General features: G+C 59.5%; 1 protein-coding gene across 5 annotated transcripts; it reads right to left on the bottom strand.

Annotated features, from left to right (window-relative positions):
- Positions 1-84: 84 nt before the first annotated feature.
- Positions 85-21,795, bottom strand: LOC139803418 (tyrosine-protein phosphatase non-receptor type substrate 1-like). Of its 5 annotated transcripts, none has more exons than XM_071759558.1 (9): positions 21,481-21,795; positions 10,044-10,184; positions 4,352-4,702; positions 3,883-4,197; positions 3,402-3,752; positions 3,048-3,149; positions 2,659-2,680; positions 2,238-2,277; positions 85-1,613 (listed from the first exon to the last, which is right to left on the bottom strand). In XM_071759558.1, the coding sequence occupies exons 2-9, from the start codon at positions 10,111-10,113 to the stop codon at positions 1,359-1,361; spliced, it is 1,506 nt and encodes a 501-aa protein (XP_071615659.1). In that variant the 5' UTR covers positions 10,114-10,184; positions 21,481-21,795; the 3' UTR covers positions 85-1,358. The 5 variants fall into 5 exon arrangements, with proteins under 5 accessions (XP_071615659.1, XP_071615662.1, XP_071615660.1 ...); XM_071759561.1 differs by having other exon boundaries at positions 10,044-10,125; positions 21,481-21,784; XM_071759559.1 differs by lacking the exon at positions 21,481-21,795 and adding an exon at positions 10,408-10,541.
- Between the last annotated feature and the right edge of the window lie 748 nt (positions 21,796-22,543).

The following is a 22,543-nucleotide window of genomic DNA, read 5'->3' as shown; positions in this document are numbered from 1 at the left end:
ACATGACAACCTCCCCCCCACCATGCTCCTCACCCTAAGTGCAGGTGACAAAGTGACTGCCCTGAGCAGGGGACCACACCACGGTGCGGGAGCAGCACAGGACTTTTCACTTTTATTATAAAAATATCTTGCAAGCAAAAAGAAAAAAACAAAACAAAACAAAAAAAGGTCTGTACAGGCAGTCACATCGCTCTCAAAGCATCACCAGGCCCCTTCCTCCATAGACAATTCCCCCCCCATCCCAGCAGCCAGGCTTGAGGGGACACAGTCCCACTCCTGCAAGGCCACCGAGTGCTGGCCCTGTGCTGTAGCCCAGGGAGGGGACACAGGGAAGACATCTGTCCCCACAGGAGGGCTGGGGGGAGCATGCCTCACAAGGCTGGGAGGGGGTCAAGTGAGCCTCTTAAAATCTACAGGTTTTAGGGGTCTTCACTGAGGCCTCGGTCTTGATTCTGCACATCTTACTCTAGTGTTAAGTACACAGCAGCACACCCACGTACAACACAAAACATCGGGGTTTTTTAGCTCTAGAAATTAACAGTTACATGTCAAACAGTCAAAACATGTTACACGGTACCTGCGGGGAGCTCCCGGGGCTGCGGGGGGTGGAACCAGGGCTGGTGGGGGCACCTGCAAAGCTGCACCCTGTGTACAAACCTGGGGCAGTGCTGGTGGGTCCCAGGGTAGGGCAAGGCTGTGCAGAGGAGGAGGAGGAGGAAGAAGAAGATGCTGGGTACCAGGGAGCTGTCCCAGGAGCCTCCCTGGGTGGCAGGACAGGAAAGCCCACGGTGGGAGGCTCAGCTCAGTGGCCTGCCCAGCCTCGTTGGCCTTGGTGCGAGACAGAGGTCCCGCAGAAGGGACACTTGGGAAGAGAGAGGCGGACGCTTCCGTCCTTTAAAGCCAGAGTTTGTTTTCCAGGCGCCGGAGGCAGAGAGCCCCAGAAGGCAGCGTGGGGGCTCCGGTGGGGCCGGGGTGGCCGTGGGAAGCCGTGCAAGCCTGGCCGGGCAGCAGCATCCTCACTGGAGCTGGCAGGGAGGCACTGTCCCCATCCCCTCTGCCCAGCCGGAGCTTCCCGAGGAGCCTCTGGTCCACTGAACCCGCCGGCAGGCAAACCCAGCACGCCAAGCTGAGTGGGATCCCAAAGGGATGGAGCTGGCAGCCCCAGGACCAAGCTGCCTCCAAAAAAAAAACCAAAAAAACCAAGTCTCTGCAGATGGGAGACGACCCCCCCAGCATCACGAGCTCCGTTTCCACCCCGTGGGTACCACAGCCCGTCTTCACATCGCTCTCAGTGCTGCCAGGAGAATTCCTCCTGGGGAGGAGCAGGGTGGCTCCCTGAGGGGCAAGGGGGTCCCCGCTCACTTCCTCGGGATCTGGACACTGGCATACTCGGAGCTGGCCTCCTCGGGGCCGGGAGCTGGCCGTTTGGGTGCCTTGCTGAGGTGCACCATGTCCAGGTCAGCGTAGGTGAGGTTGTCGTCGCCGGCGGGCGCGGGGCTGCTCTGGATGCAGGCGTAGTCTGACTGCTGGCTCAGCTCCACCACCCTGCGGATCGGCTTCCGCTCCTTGTCGAAGTTCAGGTCTGCGTAAGTCAGGTTGTTGGGGTCGGATTCCTGCACGGGAGAAACCATGAGTTCTTCCTCCGGGAGGACGTGGGAGGAGCCACCCGTGCCCCAAGCCCCACGTTGGAGTCAGTCCCCGCCAGCCCGACCTGGGACAACTCGGTCCCTGCTTGTCCAGAGGGCACGACACAGAGGGACAACCCCACAGCAATCCTTTACACCCCCTAAGCCCTCGAAATCACCAGCCACCAACAGGCTTCAGAGCTGCCACTGCAGCCACCCCATCCTGCTTGGGATGGGCAGGGGTGCCCAGCGATGCCCACGTGGGAGCTGGCAGAGGCTGGGTGGGATGGACAGATTGCTGCTGATCACGACTCTGCTCAGAACTGAGTCACCAAATGCAAAATAACTCCACAAATAGCCTGGCTGACTGACACACAGCTGGGTCTGCAGGCAGCTCACACCCTGTCTGTCCTGGGAGGAGGAGAGGGCAAAGGCAGAAAAGATGCTGGGAAGTGGCTACCCCTGGGGCAGCTTCTCTTCCCTCTCCAGCCACAGCGTGGAGACACTGAGATGTTTCACGGGGGAACCACCACCCTCCACTGGAGACACTGAGATGTTTCACAGAGGAACCTCTGGAAACACACCAAGGTGTCCCAGGGCTGAGCAACACACCTGGGTAGTGGCCTCGCTGCTTTTCTCAGGCTCATGTAACCTGAAAGAGGGAACACAGCAGGTCAGATCAAGCGCCTTCTTGCCTCTTGCCCAGTGATGGAGCTGCTGGGGGGGTTCAGATGCAAAAACAAGGTCCTTGCCACAGCCCCAAGCAGGATGAGTCCTCACCCATGAGCATTTGTGCTGGTCCAGCTACATCTCTGTAGGCTGGAGACCCAGCTCCCACCCAAAAGCCAAGTATTTGGGGAAAGATGACAGTGGGGGCAGAACCACAAGCAGGGAGTTGCCTGTGGTCCTGCCTTCCCTGTCACAAGCTCTTGGGGCTCCAGCTCCACCCCCATCCCAAGGGACCCCCTTTGCAGGCTGAAGGTGTCCAGCTCAGTCCCCACAGATTTGGTGACCAGAGGGAATCAGCACTTACCTAGCAGACGGTGAGCTTTTACCTGCCAGAAGAGAAATAGTTTAGGAAAGAAATAGTTTGGTAAGTAAGTTAACCTCCCTCTTCCCTAGGCACGTGCAGAGATGGCTGCAAGAGCTGACACACTTCTTTTCCCAGAGACAAGTGGCTGCAGTCTCACTCCAGGACTGCATCTGGCAGAGGGGTGCCAGATGTTTCAGGTACAAGGGATAACAACCACGTTAGTCCCTGCTCCTGGCTGGCATGGGCACGTGGTGGCAGCCAGGCAGAGCTTTCCCTGCAGCCTGCAAAGAGCCCCACCAGCCCTGCTCCATCCTCCCTTTCCCAAGTACAGACGAATTGTCTCAGGAAGAGAAAAGGGCTGGGAGCAGCTGCTTCCCTGGTTCTCTTACCCTTGCTCTGCTTTGCCCGGATGAGGTAAAGAGTTGCAGCCACCAGCAGTGCCAGCACAGTGCAGATCACTCCCACCACGATATAGATGAGGCGCAACTTTTCTGAAACATGAATGAAGATGGTGAGCGGGGGCCTGAAAACACCAAAAGCAACCAAGTCCCTGCAGCCTTACACCCAGACTTGTCTTGGTGACAACTGAAGCACCGGGGACAACAACTCAGTAATTGGCAGCATCACCCCCTGCTCCCCAGGATGAAGATTTTGTCCTTGACCCAGGTTCTGGTGGGACAACGATCATTCTCAAGGGGATGACATCTTGAGATACCCCCTGTATCCCAGTGCCTCTCACGCACCATCCTCTCCCTGGCTCTGTCCGCCGGTGCCCTCCTGGGCTGGGGCAGTGACCCGCAGTGCAGCCAGCTCGCTGAGGGGCTCCTGCCCATCGTGCACCACTCTGCAGGTGAACACCGACCCGTTCCTCTCCACCGTGGCTTGCAGCTCCACCTGGCTCCTCAGCTCAAACAACCCCTGCCGCGTCTCCGCCGCCCGCGAGACGTTCTCCACCTTCATCTCCATCCCGTTCTCCAGCCAGGTGACGGACACCTCTCCCGGGTAAAACCCCTCCAGCTGGCAGGACAAGGTCACCGTCCCGTTGGGCTCCACGGGGCCGGGGGGCTCGGCCACCACACGCACTCTGGGGGGCACTGGGGAGAGAGGCGGCGCCTGGAGCCCGGCGTCCCGCGGCTCCGCTGCCCGCAGGGTGCCCGCTCCCTGCCCCGCGCCCCCGGCCCCGCGGCACCCGGGCACCCCTGGCCGGGCCCCCCCAGCCCTCACCTCGCAGGACCTTGCTGAGCTGGAAGGTCGCCCTCAGCGGGGCCCTCAGCGTGGGGTGCTGCACCTCGCAGACGAGCTGCGAGCGGACGTCCTCCTCCTGCAGCGTCACCGTCACCGAGCTGGACATGTTGTAGGAGGATTTTGTCCTCCCGGGGGTGACCCGGGGCTGCTGAGCGGAGATGGAGGCCGCGTCCTTCAACCACCTCACGGTGATGTTTTCGGGGTAGAACCCTCCAGACACGCAGGTGACGGACACCGACTGCCCCGGCCCCGCTCTGTGCTGGGGCCCGGACACCACCGGGGGGGTGGGCTTGGCTGTGGGGAGAAGTGTGGGACCCTCAGACCGGGCTCTGCCAGCCCTGCCCGGCCCCGGGGCCTCCCCTGGGGACCTGGATGAGCTGGGCCAGGCCAGGGTCTGCCCCCAGCTGGGCTGGTTCCCAGCAGGAGCTGCTCTGAGAGCCCCACTCACCACGGACAGACACCTCCGTGCCCTTCCCGTGCTCCAACACCTCATCCACACCGATCCGTCTGCGGAACTTGACACAGTAATAGGTGCCAGCATCCTCGGGGCCAACATCCCTGAGGTAGATGCTGAAATCTGTGTTGGATCCAGGCTCTGCCCTGGTCACACGGGGGAACACGCCATTCTGGTCATAAACAGTCTCATTCCCCATGCCCCAGCCCTTCAGCCACTTCAGGGGGCCAGCGGGACCAGATCCAGATGAGGTGCAGGTCAGGTTGAGTGTCTCCCCCGCTGTCACTGACACCTTGTCCTGGGGCTGCTGCAGCTGGACGCTTGGACTCACCTGGGCACCCACACCTGGGGAATAAACAGAACAAGTCCCACCTGGCACCACACCCCGACCCCCCTCCCGTCCTGCCCAGCCCTGGCTGAGCACATTGCTCCGGTGGGCGCTGACCAGGAACCGCGGCACCAGGGAGCCCCGGGGAGCAGCTGTGGTTGGGGGAACCCCCCAGAGCCTTGCCCAGGGGTCTCAGAGCAGAGGCAGCCGGAGCTGTGCTGGCCCAGTGTCCCCGTGTCCTGCTCTGTGGAGCTGAACCCGTCCACCCGTGTCTGCCCCACGCTCTGCTGCCCCCACGGCCGCTCTGCTCCGGCACAAGCAAGGGCACCCAGCGTGAAGTGCTCCAAAAAGCAAGCTCCCCTTCAGCCGATGCGTTTTCTGCAGGGAATCTGTCCTATTTCTGAGCTGGATGCGAGCTGTGACTCGCGCGGCACACAGCCATTAGCTGTCGCCAGTGCCGGTCACACAGGCGCCATTCCCGGTGTCACCGACAGAGGAGAGCCGTCCCCTTCCTTCCGAGCATCTCAAGAGTGACATTCCCTAATCCAGCAGAATGCTTTAGCCCTCCTCACCCTCCCGAGTGCCCCCCGCCTGTGCACCCATGGGTGCCAAGGCACCTTCCCGCAGGCACCAGCAGGCAGGGAGGCAAGGGTTAATTCTGGCGAGGGTTGGCCACAGCCAAGATAATTTTTGCAACTGGGTTGAGGGAGTTTCCCATACAGGTCACTGCTTAAAGGAACGTTTTTGAGCAACGTGAGAGGTGGGAGAACCCTTTACATCTGCCTGCTGATCCCAGGGGCCAGGAACTGCTGCAGCCCTGGGGCTGGCACGTGGCACACGGAAACGGTGTCACAGTGGTGCAGAAACAGCCACGTCTGAGCAGGTAACTCCTGCCACAGCTGAACAGTCCTGGGAGCTCGTGGACCAGCATCCCAGTGGGGTGGGAGCTCTACAGGATGGGTTGGAGAGCTGCAGCTGCACCCCACGTCTCACCATTGGGACCCCCCAGGATGGGACAAGCTCCTTGGCTGGATGGTCCCAGGAGGACCTGCTGCAGGACGAGCTGCTCTGACCCCTCCAAGCCACAGCTGGCTACCACAGAGCCTGGGGAGGAGTTTTGGCAGCTGTCAATCCCTTCTGACTTCCAGTGGTGGCTGACGCACCCACAGATGTTCTCACTGTCTGCACAATTCCTCCACCTCTATGGCCAGAGCTCCCAGCAGCAGATTCTCCAGACTCCCCAAGTTAAAGGCTTTTTGCCCAGGGCACAAATCCACTGTCTCCCCAACAAGGGCTGATGCCCGTAGCCAAAATTTCCAGCCCTTGGCATTTCCCTTCAAAGCCACGTCGAGACTAACACAGCACTGGGACACCAGAACAAGTTTGCCCCATAAAACAAGCACAGAAGGGTGGAAACCCAGTTTAGGTCACGTTGTTCAGGCTGAGCCTGGGTCTTGCATCCAAGAGAGTGGTCAGGACCTCTACGAGGTGACCCCATGTTTCTTGGGTGACCCCAAATCAGGTGGGGCAGCTCTGGGCACTGCACCCCATGTGCAGCACAGGGAGGTGACACAGGGCACACGCCACTGGCACTGCTGCTGTGACATCATCTGAGCTCCTGCCCTGCCTGCTGCCCCCAGAGCTTTCACAAGAACTGGCTGAGAAATGCACAGAGAAGTTTGAAAGCTCAGAAGCACCATCCACACCTCAACACCCACCTCTTGCCAAGTCCCTGCGTGGGGACATGACACAGGCAGGGGACAGGGCTGCTCTGGGCACAGGCACACCCAGCCACCCACTGCACAGCCCCCCCCGGCCCCTTGGTAAAAGTGACTTCTATGGGGTGGTGACCCCCTTGTCCCCTGTGCTGGGGAAGCTGCCTGGATGGAAGGGGCCAGCACCACCCTGCAGTCAGCCCAGTGCTTCCTTTCCTCCTCCCTCTCTCCATCTGTCCCTCTGCCCACCAGGCACGTGCCATGCCACAGCACAGAGCCTGGGGAACCGCCTGCTTTGGGGTCCCAGAGGATGGTCAGGGCCACCATGCTGCTTTAGCTCTGCTTGGCCGATGCTCCCTCTCCAGATCACCCCGCTCAGGGGTTGCAGGAGCTCTGTTAACCATGAGCTTCACCCACCTTAGCACCACATCTCCTCACCAAGCCCAGCTCACACCTCCTCACTTCTCCCCCTGCCTACCCTGCAGCCAGCCCCGTGCCAGGACCAGCCCCAGTCCCCAAACACCTTCAGACTCCAGCAGGGACAAGAGCAGGGACAAGAGAGGCAGAGCGAGGCCCCAGCCCCCACCATGGGAAAGCACAAAGGGGAAGTTGATAGCAAACCCCAGAATATGCAAGTGAGAAAATGCGAAGTTTCCACTGAAGCTCCTTCCCTCCCTTCCCCCTGAACACAGCTTCTCCTTGCACCCAGCAGATATCTCTCCTCCTTCCCTTTTCTGGCTGCTCACCCCAAGGAGTGGTGGGAGCAGGAGATGAGCTGAGACCCCCCCCCACACACACACAAGGAGGTATTTGCACATGGGATACAGCACAATTTCTCACCAGGACAGTGCAAACCTGTGTCCCCCCTCCACACCCCCAGTGCCACCCCATGACACTGTGTCCTTAGACCTCAAACCACCTGGAGCAGGAGCACGATCCTTTCACCACCAAGAAGAAGGGGAGTTTAGGTGCTCTGCCCTGGTAATCTGCTCCAGCCTACACTCTGGGATTAGCAAAGGGTTTTCAAGCCCTGAAAGTCACCACCTGACAGCTGCCACGTAGATGGGAGCACCCTCATGACACGGACCCAAAGCCCTTCCAGCCTGGAAAAAGAGGCGGAAGCACAGGCGTGGTGCTGTGCCTGCCCTGGCAGAGCCTCCCTCCTGCAGGGTGGTTTCATCTGAGGACAAAGTCATCCACAGCTCTCCTGCTGCTGTGCAACTTTTCTATCTTGGTGACACATTTTTTCCCCTGTATTCCCCCTTTTGAAGTATTTGATACCGAACAGATTGCAAGAGGCCGGGGTTTAATTCAGGAGAGGCTGCTTGGATGCTTCCTGATAAAAATAGATTTTTTTTTTCTATTTTTTTTTTTCTTCCAAAGGAGCCAGGGAAGGAGCTCTGGGACAGCAAGGGGAGGGCTGCTTGCCCCAGAAGCAACGTGCAGCTGGTCCCTGGCATCCAGAGCCCCACGGTCACTCACTGAAGGAACGGGCCCGACGGGCAAGAGAAGCCTTAAAAATAATCCTGCTGGAATTTCACCTGCAGTGGGGGAAACTAACAGGTGCTGCCTATAAAAAGGGCCTGGAATCTGCAATCCAGGGAAGACAAGCAAAGAGACCCCGCCGAGCAGGATGCAGATCCCAGGGCTGGGGACAGTTATAGTAAAGGCTGTTCTGTACACATGTGATAGCAGAGGAAGCCTTGGATCACATGCAGCCACCATTTGTGAGCTTCCCTCCTACAGCATGAGCCCAAATTCAGCTTGGAAGCCAGCGCCCCCCCCACCAAACACATTTCCTCTTCAGAGGAGGCTCCGGGAAGCGCAGCCGAAACCTTCCATGGAGAAACTCCCACACCAAGGGTTCTGCATGGCAGATTTTTCAACAGGGCTTTGCAATTTGGCTTCCCAGCATCCCGCTCCTCTTTGCCCTACAGGAAGATCTCCTGCAGGACCTTTCCTTTTCCCCTACAGGAAGATCTCCTGCACGACCTTCCCTTTTCCCTTCTACTTCTGCACGAGCTCTGTGGGAGCAGCAGGAGCCTGGACCAACTCTTCTGGAGCTCAGGCTCAGCTTGAGCTCTGGCCCAGAGGGTTCACCACAGAGTCTCTACCACATTGAAAAAAAAGAAAAAAAAAAAAAATTTGCATGGTGTTGTCCCTGAAATCAGGGACACAAACCACCTCGCAACACAGGGCTTTCTGCCCCGGGGTGGTTCTTTTTTTCTTTGTCTTGGAAAAACGGGGTTCTTACTCCAAGGCCATGTTAATGAAACTCAAGAGCTTTGCTGGAGCCATTCTCTCATGGCAGGAAATCACAGCAGTTTGCTGAGAAGCTGCACTCACAGCCAAAGCCTTCTTGGCTTCCAGCAACTGGGGGTTTTCAGCTTGGGGCCAACTCTTCTCAGTTGTGATCAGGCAACTCAAAGCAAGGAGTGTTGTGCTGAAAGCATTTGCTTTCTGCTCAAGTTTGTGCTCAACTCCCCGCCCGAGTAAAGCTTTGATGGTAAATATTTCCAAAGGGCTTGGGAGAATGTGGTGTTCCCCCACGCAGGATGGTGGTTCACCCAGGAGGGAGCCTGGGCTGGGCTATTAGTGGTGGGATCCATCTGGAAGGTGGGAAATTTGGAAGGATCAGCCAAAAAGCTCAGCAGCGAGGTGCTCCTGAACACGCACTGCTATTGCCCCCAGAAGGTTCCACAAAAAGCCCTCTCCCTTCCCGCAGGCAGGGAAGGAGAACCACTCCTTAGTAGTGTTCACCGAGATGAAGAGCACCAAAACTAAACATCCTAGAAGCGAAACATCCTGGAAAGCAGCAACCACCACAGGGCTTTGTTCCTGGTGGGGTGAGAAACTTCCCACCGCCAGCGAGGGAAGGGAAACAGCCTGGGAGCAGCACACCCCCTCATCCCTTCCCAGGTGCATCCCCAAGGTTTTAGGAGGCTGATGGAGCCACAAGCCCCAAGGGGGGCTGGGGGAGCCCGAGGTGCCCCAGGACCAGTGCTCAGAGCAGGGCTGGGTGGTGCAATCCCACCACTTTGGGGCTCAACAGTTGGGTAGAGCCACAACCCCTGCACGGAGTCAGGGGTTAGAGCAGAAGGGGAGCAAGAAAAACAAGTTCCCAGCAGAGGAGGTGGGCAGCTCCCCCCTCCCCTCCCCAGGGCCTCCCCATGCCCGCTGCTCCCCCATCCTCCCCATCTCCAGCCAGGCTCCAAAAGTGAAAATTTCAGCTTCTTGCAGAGATTTGCCTCTCGCATAGCTGGCGGGGGGGGGTGTGTGGGGGGAGGCTGGCAAAGGGGTGGAATGGACATGCCTCTTCATGCCCCTGCCTAACTCCCTCGTCTCGCTGGGAAGGGGAATGTTTGCCTTGGAAGTTGCTTCTGGAGGAGCCCAGGGCCCTGTCCCCTCTGCCACCGCCACGTTCTAGGTCATCTCCTCCAAAGGTCAAACCCAGCCGTGCGTGGCCAGGAGGCATCATGTCGCCTTGGGGAGGTGTGCGGCAGAGGGGCACCCAGGGAGAGGCGAGAATGGAGCCGGGGGAACGGAAAAAAAAAAAAAAAAAAAAAAAGATAAAAAAGCCAACCCCCCGCAGGAGGGGAGGGGGCAGCAGGAGGGGGGTAGGGGGGGAGTGTTCGTGGCTTACCTGGCAAGGAGAACAGCACCAACCAGGTCAGCGGCCAGGCAGGGCCGGGGCTGCGGGGAACGGGCTCCATCCTCGGCAGCTTCTGGGGAGCAGAGACGGGAGGGGGGGGGAAACGGCTGCAGAGCGCGGCTCCGGGCTTCGCTGTTTTTTTTGTTTTTTTGGTTTGTTTTTTTTTTTTTTAAATAAGAGGAAAAAAAAAAAAAAGAACACCAGAATTGCAGCTGGAGAAGGAAATCGCTCTTCTCAGCCCTGAAATGAGGAAGGAGGGTTGGGCTCCTGCCCCCCTCTACCCCCCAGGCTGCGGGCGGAGAACACGCGGGCGGACACACGCGTGGAGCCCCCCCTGCTTCCCCCACACACACACCTCACACCATCCCCCGTGGGCACCGAGCTGGCCGGGCCCCGGGCTCGGGCTCCGCCGCGGCGGGGCCCCGGGCGGGCGCATGCCCCGGTGCGAGCGGAGCGGAGCCGCGCCCGCCTCCCGCCTCCCTCCCTCCCTCCCGCCGCCGTTGCCGTGGCACCGGGGCGGGATGGGGCCGGCCCCGACACCCTCCCCAACCCCCCGCGGCTCCGGTTTAAGGCCGTTTCCCCGGCACCGGGAGGCGAAGCCTGCACCACCCGAGCCGGAGAAAAAAAAAGAAGAAAAAAATAAAGAAAGTTGCTTTTGGGAAGTTTCCCCCCTCCCCCGCGGTGTGCTGCTGCCTTAAGGTGGGCTGGGGGAGACCCCCGGGGCAGAGGAAGGATGGGTCAGTGGCCCCGGGGCTGTGTGGACTTGCCACAGGCTTCCAGGGTGGGCACAGCCACGGCACGCAGCGAGGTATTCCTGGAATTGGGGTGCTGGAGGGGGGCACAAGGCCTTGGGGAGCTCCCGGACATCTTGTGGGATCCAAGGAACTGTGGCAGGGCCAGTGGCTGAGCTGCATCGGCCCATGGCAGAGGCACAAGTGACACCGTGAAGGTGACACGGGGACAGGGCAGCTCAACCCATGGGGTGCAAGGAGACGACTTGGGGGCAGGACAGACCATTGGGGAGTGGATGGGGAGGGAGAGGAGGCACCTGCACACCTCTCAGCAAGGGGTGCTTGGAGACGTGCTCTAAGGGACACCCCTGTGATGTCCCTGCAGCAGGACCCGTGGCAGGGAGAAACAAGAGCCCGAGACTGAGGCAGCTGCCATGAGGCTGAGGGGGGGTGAAGGGAGGAGGAGGAGGGTGTCAGGACATGACCATCCAGGGGACATGTGTCCCTGCACCACCCTCTTGCTCTCCAGCACAAAGTCCTTCTCTGAGAGGCACAAGGACACGTCCTCCACTGTCTGTGCCTGCTGCAGCTTCTCCCACCACCCGTGGGCACTTCAGCAAGGCCAGGACAGGGACCGGTTTGTTCCCTGGTGCCCCACAGCCAGCCCTGCTGCTGGCAGGTCCCAGACCAACCCCTCTGCCCACCCAGGAATGGTGCAGACACCCTGCAGACCAAAGGGCTCCCAGCATGCCCAGGTAGCACCCACCAGCACCCACCCACACCGTAGCATCCCAAATCACACCAAACTGCTCTCACTGGGTGCTGTGCTACGCCAAAGGGGGCAGAGACCGGTGCTGGCTCCCCCTGCCTCCCTCCCCAGGCAGCCGCTGGGGCTGTCGGCTTTATTTAGAGCCTCACACAACCAAACTGCACAGATATCTGAAGTGACTTGGCACCATCAAGCTGCACACAGCCTCAGCCTGCGCGGCCCCAGCCCCTCCAGCCTCCTCCCCCCCGGGCCCAGCTACGCCCATGTTGTTGCATCCGGCCTTAATTTAGTTCCTTTTGCTGCTGGGAGCTGGGATCAACCTTCCCCAGGCATCTGTATTGCACCCCCCCCGGGAGCTGGGGGCTGCACCCTGCGCTGCTCCTACTGTAAAATAATTTGTGTCCAGCGCAGCCTTGGGTTTGTTTCCCCTTTGCAGAGCTGGCGAGGGGCTGAGCCAGCAGCAGGGACCCAGGGGAACTCTTGGGTTTGGCCTTCGGCTTTTTGCACATGCAGCTTGGCGGGGAAGTAAACGCTCCTCTTGCACAGGGACGGGACACGGGATTAGCAGCAGCTTGAGGAAATCCTGCAGCTCCACCACGGTGGGCAGCACATCCCACCCAGCTTGGAGAGAGCAGGAGCCCTGCACGGGGAAGGTGCTGGGGACAGCCATTCCACAGCCACTTTCCTGGCTGTTTTTAAATGGAAACACAGCTCCCGGAGGCCTGGGCTGACTTCAGCCTGTCTGGGCTGTTCTCCCGCTCGACACTGAAGGTTCAGACAACCTGTTTTGGGGAGATTACAGAGCAGAGACAGCCCATATTGCAAGCAGCCGCCGCAGAGAGCTCAGGAAGGAAAGTTGAGAGCTTAAAAAAAGCTCTGCAAGAGAAGGTACCGCGGCGGAGCAGATGGTGCAGCGTGAGCTTCCCGGGAAGAGCTGCGAGTGCTCCCCATTAGGCAGCATATGGGCAGGCTCAGCTGCCTCCCCTCCTGCCCACGGCCCTTCCACTCGGCATCGCCGGGACCTGCTCCAGCACGGGGGGTTTGGAGAAGCCACCCCAGGAGGTTGGGGGGCAGCCCCTGCCCCGCGGGCTGGCAGCAAACCCGGGGCAGAGGAGCTCTGTTCATTCACGCATCCGAGATGGAGAGAGTTTGGGGACACGCCAGGGGTCTGCACCCGAGAGCCCTGCTCTCACAGCATCCTCATACACCAGCTCAAAACCCGCTGCTGCCCCAGGAATGGGATTTGGGAGCCGGGTCTCCCCGGCAGCACCCAGCTTGGGGCGGGCTGGGGAGGTGTTTTGGGAGAGCTTTTCAAGAATAGGTTGATTTTCACAGCTTTGAGGCGCAGGGAGGAACTTGCAGCACGCTGCCAGCACCCGTCTGGGGAAGACACGTGCTCTGGCTGAGCTCACCCACTGCCCAGGTTTGGGTGCTGGGGGGAGGCAGGGCTCTGGTCCCTCTTCCTGGGAGAAAAGGCTCTGGGCAGAGCTGTCGCTGGCCCCCCAGCAGGGACCAGGTATGTTTTTTGCATTTCCCCATTTTTAGCTGCCAGGCTGCATGAGCAGCTTCTCCCCTGCCCAGGAGGAGGTGGGGATTTGTCCCCACACAGGGACCCCCAGCACAAGGGGCAGCAGAACCCCACATCTGGAAAGAACCCAAAAAGACCCTCTTGTCTGAACCTGGCAGCTTCCGAGGGGGGGGAGGTGGGGGGGCAATTACAGCCTCACCAGGGCTATCCCAGCCAAAAAAATCTGGCAGCACTGGTTTTTCCCAGACTGCTCTTTCATCCCATAATTAGCAGCCTGTCTGCTCCCCTCACAGCTGCTCTGTGGGGAGGGGACTCGGGGGTGACATGGGAGAGGTTTTGGTTCCTGCCCCGTGGTGCCAAACTTGGGCCACAGTTCACTAACAAGGGCAGTGACTATGGTTCTTCCCCTGCCCTGGATTTCCCCCCCGGAGTCCCAGCTCCAGACCAGCAGGATACAGCCCTGTGCAAAGGTTACCCACAGCCTGGCCACATCACACCAGGACTGCCATGGGCTCAGTTCAGCCTCAAAACCCAAACCAGCAGGGAAAACTTGGAGATAAAGATAGGAAAAACACCAGTACTGTGGACATCATCCTAGAAAACACCCTGGAACGAGCACCCGGCAGTGCCACGGGTGCAGAACCGTGCCCAAGCACCAGGAAGGAGTCAGCACCCATGGGAACCCCCCATGATAAACCCAATGAATGCAGGGCTCAGCCCCACAGAGCCACTCACAGGGACTCACTGCCCCAGGGCAGCCCAGCCCCAAACACAACCCAGCTCAGTCCCAGCACACAAAAGCTGCTGCTTTGGTACTTTCACCACAAGAGGAGTGTGACCACATCAGAGCATCCAGCCCAGCCCTAGCACCCACACCAGCTCTGCTCTGCTGCTCACAAGCTGGCACAGCTTGCCTGAGCCCAAGAGCAAGATGCGCATGGGACTGTGCACACCCATCCATCCTCCAGCACCAAAGCCAAATTTCAAGACCTCTCCAGCCTACGAGCCAGGCAGACACAACTTTCAGCCCTTCTGCCCCTCCCCTTCAGGCTGGGGAATCAGCCCCTCTCCCTTTAGCTGGGAGAAAAAACACACAAATGCATCCTAAAGTAGGTAGCACCAATTACACTGCTGATATTTAGGGCTTCCAGCACAACAAATGGAGCTTCAGCTTCATTAGGTACCATGCCAATTTAATCCAAGACATCCAGTACAGAAGAAGCTGAATTTCTGGGATGTTAACTTCCAACAAGCACTACGGGAACAGGAGGATGGAAAGCAGTGACCTGCAGCCTCTTTACCAGGAGCAGCACCCAGGGGTGCCCGAGCTGCACCACGACTCCAGCTGTGACCTGGGGAAGGGGCAAAGGCAGCAGAACACCCCCCAGCAGGACCCTCCCCCCAGCCCTGCAAACACTGCTTGATAAAACCAAAGGTGTGCATCATACCTGTCTGCTCAGCACCCACTTCTGCTGCAGCACCCATGCCCATCGACACCTTTTGTAGGGAGAGATGGGGGTTCTCAGGGTGCTCCCCTATATGGCAGGGGGCCTCGGGTGTTAATGAGCTGCAGGTGCTTCATTAAGGCTGTGATCCCCAGAGGATGGGCAGGAGGGGGTTGGGTGGCTGCTGCTGTGGGGGCAGCCCCTGCATGGGCTTTGTCTCTCACTTTTTTTTTTTTTTTTTTTTTTTTTTTTTTTTTTTTTTTTTTTTTTTTTTTTTGTGGGGGCTCCCAGAAACTGCTTCGGTCCCCCCCGTTACTGGGTGATTTAGGGCTAAGCTGAAACACCTCAGGGTTCAAATGCTGCTGGGGGGGGGGGGGAGGGGGAGAAGCAGGAAGGAGGAAAACCCTCCCTGCTGTGGGGGATTTTCTGAAGGGGCCACCTCAATGTGCCACCAGACTCACTGCCTGTCCCCAGGGCCTCCTCGGGGACTCGGGTTCCTAATCACAGCCAGTTCATGTCAGTGGCACTGGTGGCATCACCTGCTCCCCTCCAAGCCCATAAAACGACTTTCAGGGAGGGTGAGGGAGGGATTCTGGCTCCGCCTGCCCCACACTGGGCTTTGCTAGCCTGGGATGGTGCTCCCAGTGCCCTCCCAGTGCCCTCCCAGTGCCCCGGGAAGCTCCGGGGCTGCTCCCCCTCTGCACCCACCAGGAATCTCGGTCAGGCGTCCTTAATGCAGCCTTGCACACTTTCGACTGGGGGAATTCCTCCTGCCTGTGTCAGAGCAGGAAAGGTGGCTGATATCCTGTGCCTGGCCTGGAAGCAGCCCCGCTTGACCTGGAGGCGATGGGCAGAGGGGAGGATGATTTTGGGTGAAACTGCTGACGTGTTGGGAAAAACCGGCTGGGCGGGAGGAGGGAGCTGGCGGGGCCAGTGTGACCTTTGTTCCAGGGCAGGATCCTGTCCGTGCCTCTGGATCGGGGTTTGCTGGCTGCCTGGGGAGGGGGCAGGGGGGGTGCAAAGTCCACATTGTCCCATCCCGCAGCCTCCTGGGTCACTGCCCAGCGCAGGGACAGGACTGGGGTGTCAGGCAGCTCCCCCCCATCCCCCCGGGCATGGGATGGATGCTCAGTCCCCTGAGCAGTCGTGCCGAGGGGGGAAAAGTGGCAGGTAGGGGCAACCAGGATGTCCCAGCTGTGCAGGGGACAGACTGGAGCTGGGTGTTAATGGTTGATGGGCGCTATTTGAGCCCAAGTCCTCCATCCCTGCTCCGGAGGGGTTTGCTCTGTTCTGCACTGGCCCATGGGCAGGTGGTGGCAGTGCTGGTACCAGGACCCTCCAGGCATACCCCTCCCAAATCACTGCCAAATTTATCTATCAGGGGCTATCGGGAGGCCTTGTCCTGCTGACACCACACAAACTCAGAGCCTTCTCAAGCCCCTGTAGCAGTGGCTCTTCCCAGCTGGCCGGGTCCCTGCTGCTGGCTCCCCACATCAGATGCAGGCAGAGCTCCTCCAGCTCTGGGGCTGCTGGGGGCTGCCAGTGCCATGCCCAAGGCTGGCTGGGGACCAGGCAGGGACACCCTGGAGGCCGCACCCAGGAGAATGGCTGCAGGCTGTGGGGATGCCCATGGGGTCAGTGGGTCCTGCAGGCCCGTGGAGTGATGCTAGAGAAGACCTTGGTCTCCCCTTGGCTGTGCCGTGGTGGGATGAGGAGCCTGGCCAAGGGAGGAGCGATATCATCTCGCTTTTCATCTGCCTTTTTTTTTTTTTTTTTCCCTACATCATCTCAAAGTTCTTTGTTGATTGCAATTTGTTATCATGAAAGCGCATCCAATGCTGCAGCAGCAGATAATGCTCTGCACGCTCCCAGGCACGCTGCAGGCAGAGCTGCCTGATAAAAGTCCTGCGGCAGCTGCAGATGAAAATAAAAACTGCTGGCACGGGGGGATTGATGGCGTTAAGCTAGCTCAGCCCGTCGCTTCCTGCCCCGCTGGAGCCTCCGGGTCAGCTGCAGGACATCGAAGCCCAAACTCGGAGAGGATGGGATGCTTTGGGGCGGTACCCGGCTGGGGGATGTCCCGGCAAAGGGCTGAGCTGGGGTGGAGGGGCTGCGGGATTCCCGGTACAACCCTCCCGTCACCCCTCACCGAGTGTTTTCACTGAGGGTACCGGAGGTGACAGCGTGTCTGGCAGCGAGGGCTTTTTCTGAGGTGATTTGTGGAACCTGAGATCCCTTATCTGATCCAGATCCAACCAGCGAGTGTGCTGTTGGAATGCAGGGGGGATGCACCCACCCAAAAGACCCCAAACCCAGCCCTGGAGGGGGGTGCTGCTGTCCTGGCCACCCCCCAGCGCTCTCCCCAGCCCAGACACTGGTCTGACCCTGAAGTGGTGGTCCCCACACTGTCCCCTCATGCTGGGGGCTCAGGGGTGTTTGCTTTTCCCCTCTTGACACCAGGCACATCCATGCTGCCTGCCCCAGTGCTCCCAGCCCCACGGGGCCGAGGCCACACTGGTCCTGCTGCTGGGAGCTGGACAGAAATGTTCCTGCAAAGGGTTTGTGTTGATGTCTGGGTTGTTTTTTTTTTTTTTTGTTTTGGTGGTTTTTGGGTTTTTTTTATCTGAGGTGCAACAAAAAGCTTGAGGATTAATTCAAGCTCTGGAAGATCCACCATGCTTCTGGTGACTGCATCTGTCCCCAGGGTCTGGCTTGGCCCTGATAAGGAGCTGCAAATCCGAGCTGTGAAATGCCTCTGTCCTTCCCTGCAGCTCAGCCTGCCCGGAGCTGCGAGCAAGAGGAGCTGTGGGACGGGTTTAGGAATCATTTTATTCCTATTTATTTTTTCAGGAGTGATATTATTATCACCTAGGGATTAGCGACTCGTGGTGACCAGAGTCGGCACCAGCTGAGGGTGGGGGATGGTGGTCGCGGGCATGGGAAACACGTCCTGCGTGTGCATGTGTTTGCGTGGCCGCATCTGCATGTGTTCACATACGTGTGCACACACACGCACGCGTGTGCCGTAGTACCTGGGAGGGGGTGTAGGTGCCACTGGTGGGTGGCATCGCGGGGTCTGAGCCATGCACGGCCCCGGGAGCTGCCCGGGAGGGAGGGAAGGAGCCGGCAGCGAAGCATCTGCCCCGGCACACGCACGGGGGATGCTCCAGCCTTTTAACAGCAGCTCCTGGCCGCCGGCATTAATGATATCCACCCAATTAGCCGCTGCGAGCTCTGCCTAGCCCGAAGGATTAGCAGAGGAAATCATCCTCCCTGGGTGTAAGCAGTTACCGCAGTTAATTACCCATCGCCTGCATCCCCAGCCCGGCACTAGCTGCTGGCCATGGCAGGGCCGAGGGGCTCCCACCAGCCCGGCCGGGGCCTCGTTCTGCTCCTGGAGACCGGAGCTGTTTACGGAGAATTCGTTGGGCTCGGGGATACGTTATTTTTACACGTTGCCATGGTTACCGATACCATTATAAAATTAAGCCTGAACCTCGCGGAAGAAATGTGTCTGTCAGAGGCGCCGATTTCAACCAGCACCTTGTCCAGCCCACATCCCCCAGGAAGGGTCGGTCCTTGGGGGCCGCATCCTGCGTGGACGGACTGGGGAAGCGGTCTGGGGTGCTGAGCAGCAGGCTGGGGTGCTGAGCATCGGGCCGGGGTGCTGAGCAGCGGGCTGGGGTGCTGAGCAGCGGGCTGGGGTGCTTGAGCAGCGGGCTGGCCTGGCCACACCACGCCGGGAGCCTCTGGCGCCAGCACAGCTCCTGGCGCTGGCAGCACCTCCGGGCACGTTTGGGTCGGACAAAAGCTGGCTGAGAGCATGCTTTCACCCTGCTTCACTGCTCCCTCCCGCAGCGCCTGCTTTTTTCCCTCCTGCTCCTGCTTCTCGAAATATTTTTTCCTTTCCCTGCACAGGGATATTTGTGCCCGGCCCGGGGCCGCTGCCAGCGCCGGGGCTGCCGCCAAGCACGGCTCAGCTTTAAGGTCGCTCCGTGCCGGGGGCAGCGGGGACCCCCTCTTCCTCCTGCTGGTGGCCGAGGATGCCCTGTGCCACCCATGGGAAGAGGAGGTCCCCAAAGGGTGTCCCCATCCCCAGCAGCAGTCTCTGGCTCTTTTCCCCAGACCAAAACTGCCGGAGCATCCTCAGGAGCTTGTGTGGCTCTCCTGGGGCACGTGTGGGGACCAGGATGACCCCAGGGTGTCACCATCAGTGGGTCCATACCCCTCCTGCCCACCCTGGGACCCCGTCTTGGGCACTGGCAGGACCAAGTGTGGCAGCCGGACCCTGTGCTGGTTGGGCAGGGTGATTGTCCCTGAGCAATGTCTAACGCCGAAAGCACAAAGTGAGTCTTTCTTAAGCACTGGATGTTCCTGTTCGTCCCACGGTCCTGGAAATCCCTGTGTAATCCTTGCCAGAGGCCTGACACCCTGCGGTGAAGGATCGCACGGGCCAGCGCAGTGTCAAGCGCGAAGGATTTCCTTTCATCGCCGGGTTTGACACTTTGGGTTTTTTCTGCCTGCCCCCTCTGCCTGATAGAAGAGATCGGAATGGCCGGAGGGCAGCTTCTGGTCTGCCCCTCAGCCCCCTCAGCTCCAGGGACTTAACGAAAATGAGACAGGTCGGGCAGAGATCTTCCCAGGAGCACCAGCTGCAACAGCACAACCTCCTCCTAGACACCAGAGAATCCACCAAGACAACCAGCATCCTTCCCTCACCTCCACCTATCCTCGGCTTAAAGCCTTGGGGGTCCCTGTTGCACCTCCCCATGGCCGCAGCCCCGGACCCCACCTCCCCCCTGAACACGCCGGGGGTCCCGGGGGTGCCCGGTGCCGGGGGGGGTGGTGGTGGCTGTCCTGGAACGCAGCTCTCCCCAGGCTGGAGAAATCTCTGCCGTGCTGGCGAGAGCTGTCAGCACATCAGGAGCCCGGGGGCAGGATGAGGCTGCAGCACCGAACCAGTTCCTATGACAACCCCAAATCCCGGACCTGTTTATCCCCTTTAATATAAATCCACAATAACCGTGAAACCGGGGAATGAGATTCAATAAGTAAAACGGGGAATAAATCAGGAGCAGTGTAAAGCAGCTTGTCACCCTTTTGCTTCAGCTTCGTTCTCTGCTTTCTGAGGAAAACCCTGAGAAACTGGGAGGTGCAAAGGGGGAGAGGAGGAGGGTTTGGACTGGGATCATCCCAGGGCTGTTCCCTCTCCCGGCGGGAATGCAGCCCGAGGCAGTCAGAGGCCTCAGGCACATGTGGCCTTTTTTTGGGAACAATCAGAGTATCTCTGAGACCCTCTTGCCCTTTCCAGCCCCCTCCAGCTCCTCGTGCTGCTTCCTGTCCATGTCCCAGCACAGCATCCCCATGGCATCCCCTGGTGCCCATGGCCTCATGGGGTCTCCTGTGGCCTCATAAGGTTTCTGTGGCATTAGGGGGGCCCTGTGGGGTCCCTGTAGCATCAGATGCTCTTCCCTGGGTGGGCTTGTGACCATCATGATCTGACAGTGTCAAGGACAGTGATGGGGACAGAGCTGGAACACCAGCGTGTCTTGGACAGAGACAGACACAAACCAGGGCCTTGGCTGGAGCCACTGCCCCATCAGCCACTGGAGGGGACAGGCTGGAGCCGTGCTGGCTCCCAGGAGACACGATGGCCCCTGGGGAAACCCCTGCCAGGGCTCTGCCAGCACGGGGGGAGCTCTGCTCCTCCCTGCAGAGCTGGAGCATCCCCGGGCAGGGCATGAGGAGTTTATTCCCATCTCTCCCCTTTTCCCCTCTCTCAGCCCTGGCTCCAGCACAAGCTCAGCTTTGTCCTGCTCCCCTGCGAGTGCTGCCAGACCCCTCCTGTCCCCTAGGACACCAGGGAGATGCCCATGTCCCCTCGTTTCAGCCAGCCCCATGTGCCAGATGAGACCATGCTCTTCCTCAGCGTTAATTCAACCTTTTGCTCCCCCTCTCCTTGCTGCCAGGGCTGGCATCCTCCAGCAGGGACACTCTCAGGACTCTCTTATTCCATGTTTTCCATCAGAGACTCATACTTCTCCTTGGGTCTTGACACAGCCCACGTGTCCCACACTGGCTCCCTGGCATGGCACAGCATGGCACAGCACAGTACCACCAGCCCAGCAAGCCCCAACAACCCTTTTTGCCACCTCCAGAAGCTATTTCCCACCTCTTGGGACCAGGACCAGAACAGAAGCTTGGGCAGTGCCTCCCCTAAGCATCCCCTGGCTCTTCCCCAGCTCCTGCTTTCTGCCTCTGCCCAGGGTGGGGATCTGCCAAGAATCCCCTCGCACAGGGTGCAGCTCAGCTCAGCCTCCCCCAGCCCTTTGGCTTCTCCATTCCACAAGGTTCCAGCACAGGGCTCACACCACTCAGAGGGGAAACCCAGCTCAACTTCCCTGGTGGTTTTTGTAGTGTTTGGTTAACAGTTGGACATGATTACTTCAAAGGTCTTTTCTAACCAAAACAATTCCATGATACTATGAGTCTAACCCACCACCACCACACAAACACACAGCACGAGCTCCTTGCCTCTTCGATGGGACACAGCACCACAACCTCACCCACCCCACTGCACCCTCAGGGTGTCCAGGCATGGGATCTGGCACTGGGACACAGCCCAAACCATGAGTGGGACACCGAGCCTCTCCTCACTGCCCACCCAGCCCCCGCCCCCTTTAATCGTCCCCGGCTGCGGGCAGGACCCCGGTGGGTACCACCACACCCCCTGCCCACACCGCAGCTCCTGCAGCTCTCGGCCCGGCACAAGCACCCTCGTCCCTCCTCCCTTCTCCCTCCTCCCTCCTCCCGCACCCAGCAGGACGTGGCTCCCGCCGGCACCAGGAAACCATCTCGGGCGATCAGTAAATCCGCAGCCCTGGCATTGCCCAGCCTTGCCCCCCGAGCAGGGCACTGCTCCCCCCGAGCCAGGTGCTCCCCGGCACGCTCCTACCTTCTGTCCGTGTTCAGACTCTTATTTGTGCTTTCACTGCCGGCACACCCTGGGGCTGGTGGCTTAAAGGATTTTCCTATAATAACCACCAAATCCCTGCCCTGGGCAGTAAGCTGCAGACCTGGGCTTTTTCCTAGGTGCCGAGCACTCCGCGGTGCTCTGCTCGCTTTGCATACGGTCCTATCGGACTGGATTTCCCCACCACCACCACCTCCTGACTCAGCCCCGTGCTTTAAAAAAACCTAAATCCCCGTGAATTTCATTTCCCCTTGCCCCCAAGGTCTATCCTTCTACTTATCCTATCCTTATACTTGTCCTATACTTCATTTGCATACCCCCTCTGTCCTGTCGATCCTGACCTCAGCTTTCTGCCCACTTCAGCGTCCTCCCTGGGCAGAGGTCGGACAGCCCCTGGCAACCTACCTGCCACTGCCCTACCTGCAGGGTGCTGAGTGCCCCCGAGCTGCTCTCAAAAAAAGAAATACCCCCAAACTGCCACCCCCTCTCCCCCCATCAGCGGGGGATGCTTACGAGATAGTGCAAATGAATTGCAGTGACAGCTTCTCTCCCCCCATCACCAATCTCTCCCCCAGAGGATCTCTGCCAGGCACCCAGGCTTCCCCGGGCACTCAGAGGCTGCTGGTTCCCCCCCGTTTTCCCTCACTTCTCTTTTTTTTGATTGAGAAAGCTGATAAAAGTTGGAACCTGCCGACCGCAGCAGCTTTCAAAGTTACAGGCAGCCCAGACTGCCAGTTCCTCTGCCTGAAAAGCACATTTCACCCTCAGCCCAGCACACGGGGCAGTGGGAGCATCTGTTACGTGTGTGTGTGTGTGTGTGTGTGCACGTGTGCGTGTGTGTGTGCACGTTGTGCTGGGGGGCAGCTGGGAACTGTGGGGGTGCCCATCGTGGAGTACACCACAGGTGGCACCATGATCCGTCCCCAGCCACCAGCCCCCTGCCCTCGGGGGTGGGCACCAAGCAGGAGAAGTGCACGGAGCAGATGTGCACGGAGCACGAGATGTGGATGGAGCAATGTGCCTGCAGCAGAAGTGCTTGGAGCAG

This window comes from Heliangelus exortis, chromosome 16, assembly GCF_036169615.1.
Source record: "Heliangelus exortis chromosome 16, bHelExo1.hap1, whole genome shotgun sequence".
Lineage (NCBI taxonomy): Eukaryota > Metazoa > Chordata > Aves > Apodiformes > Trochilidae > Heliangelus > Heliangelus exortis.
This window is presented reverse-complemented; position numbering and strand designations above follow the sequence as displayed.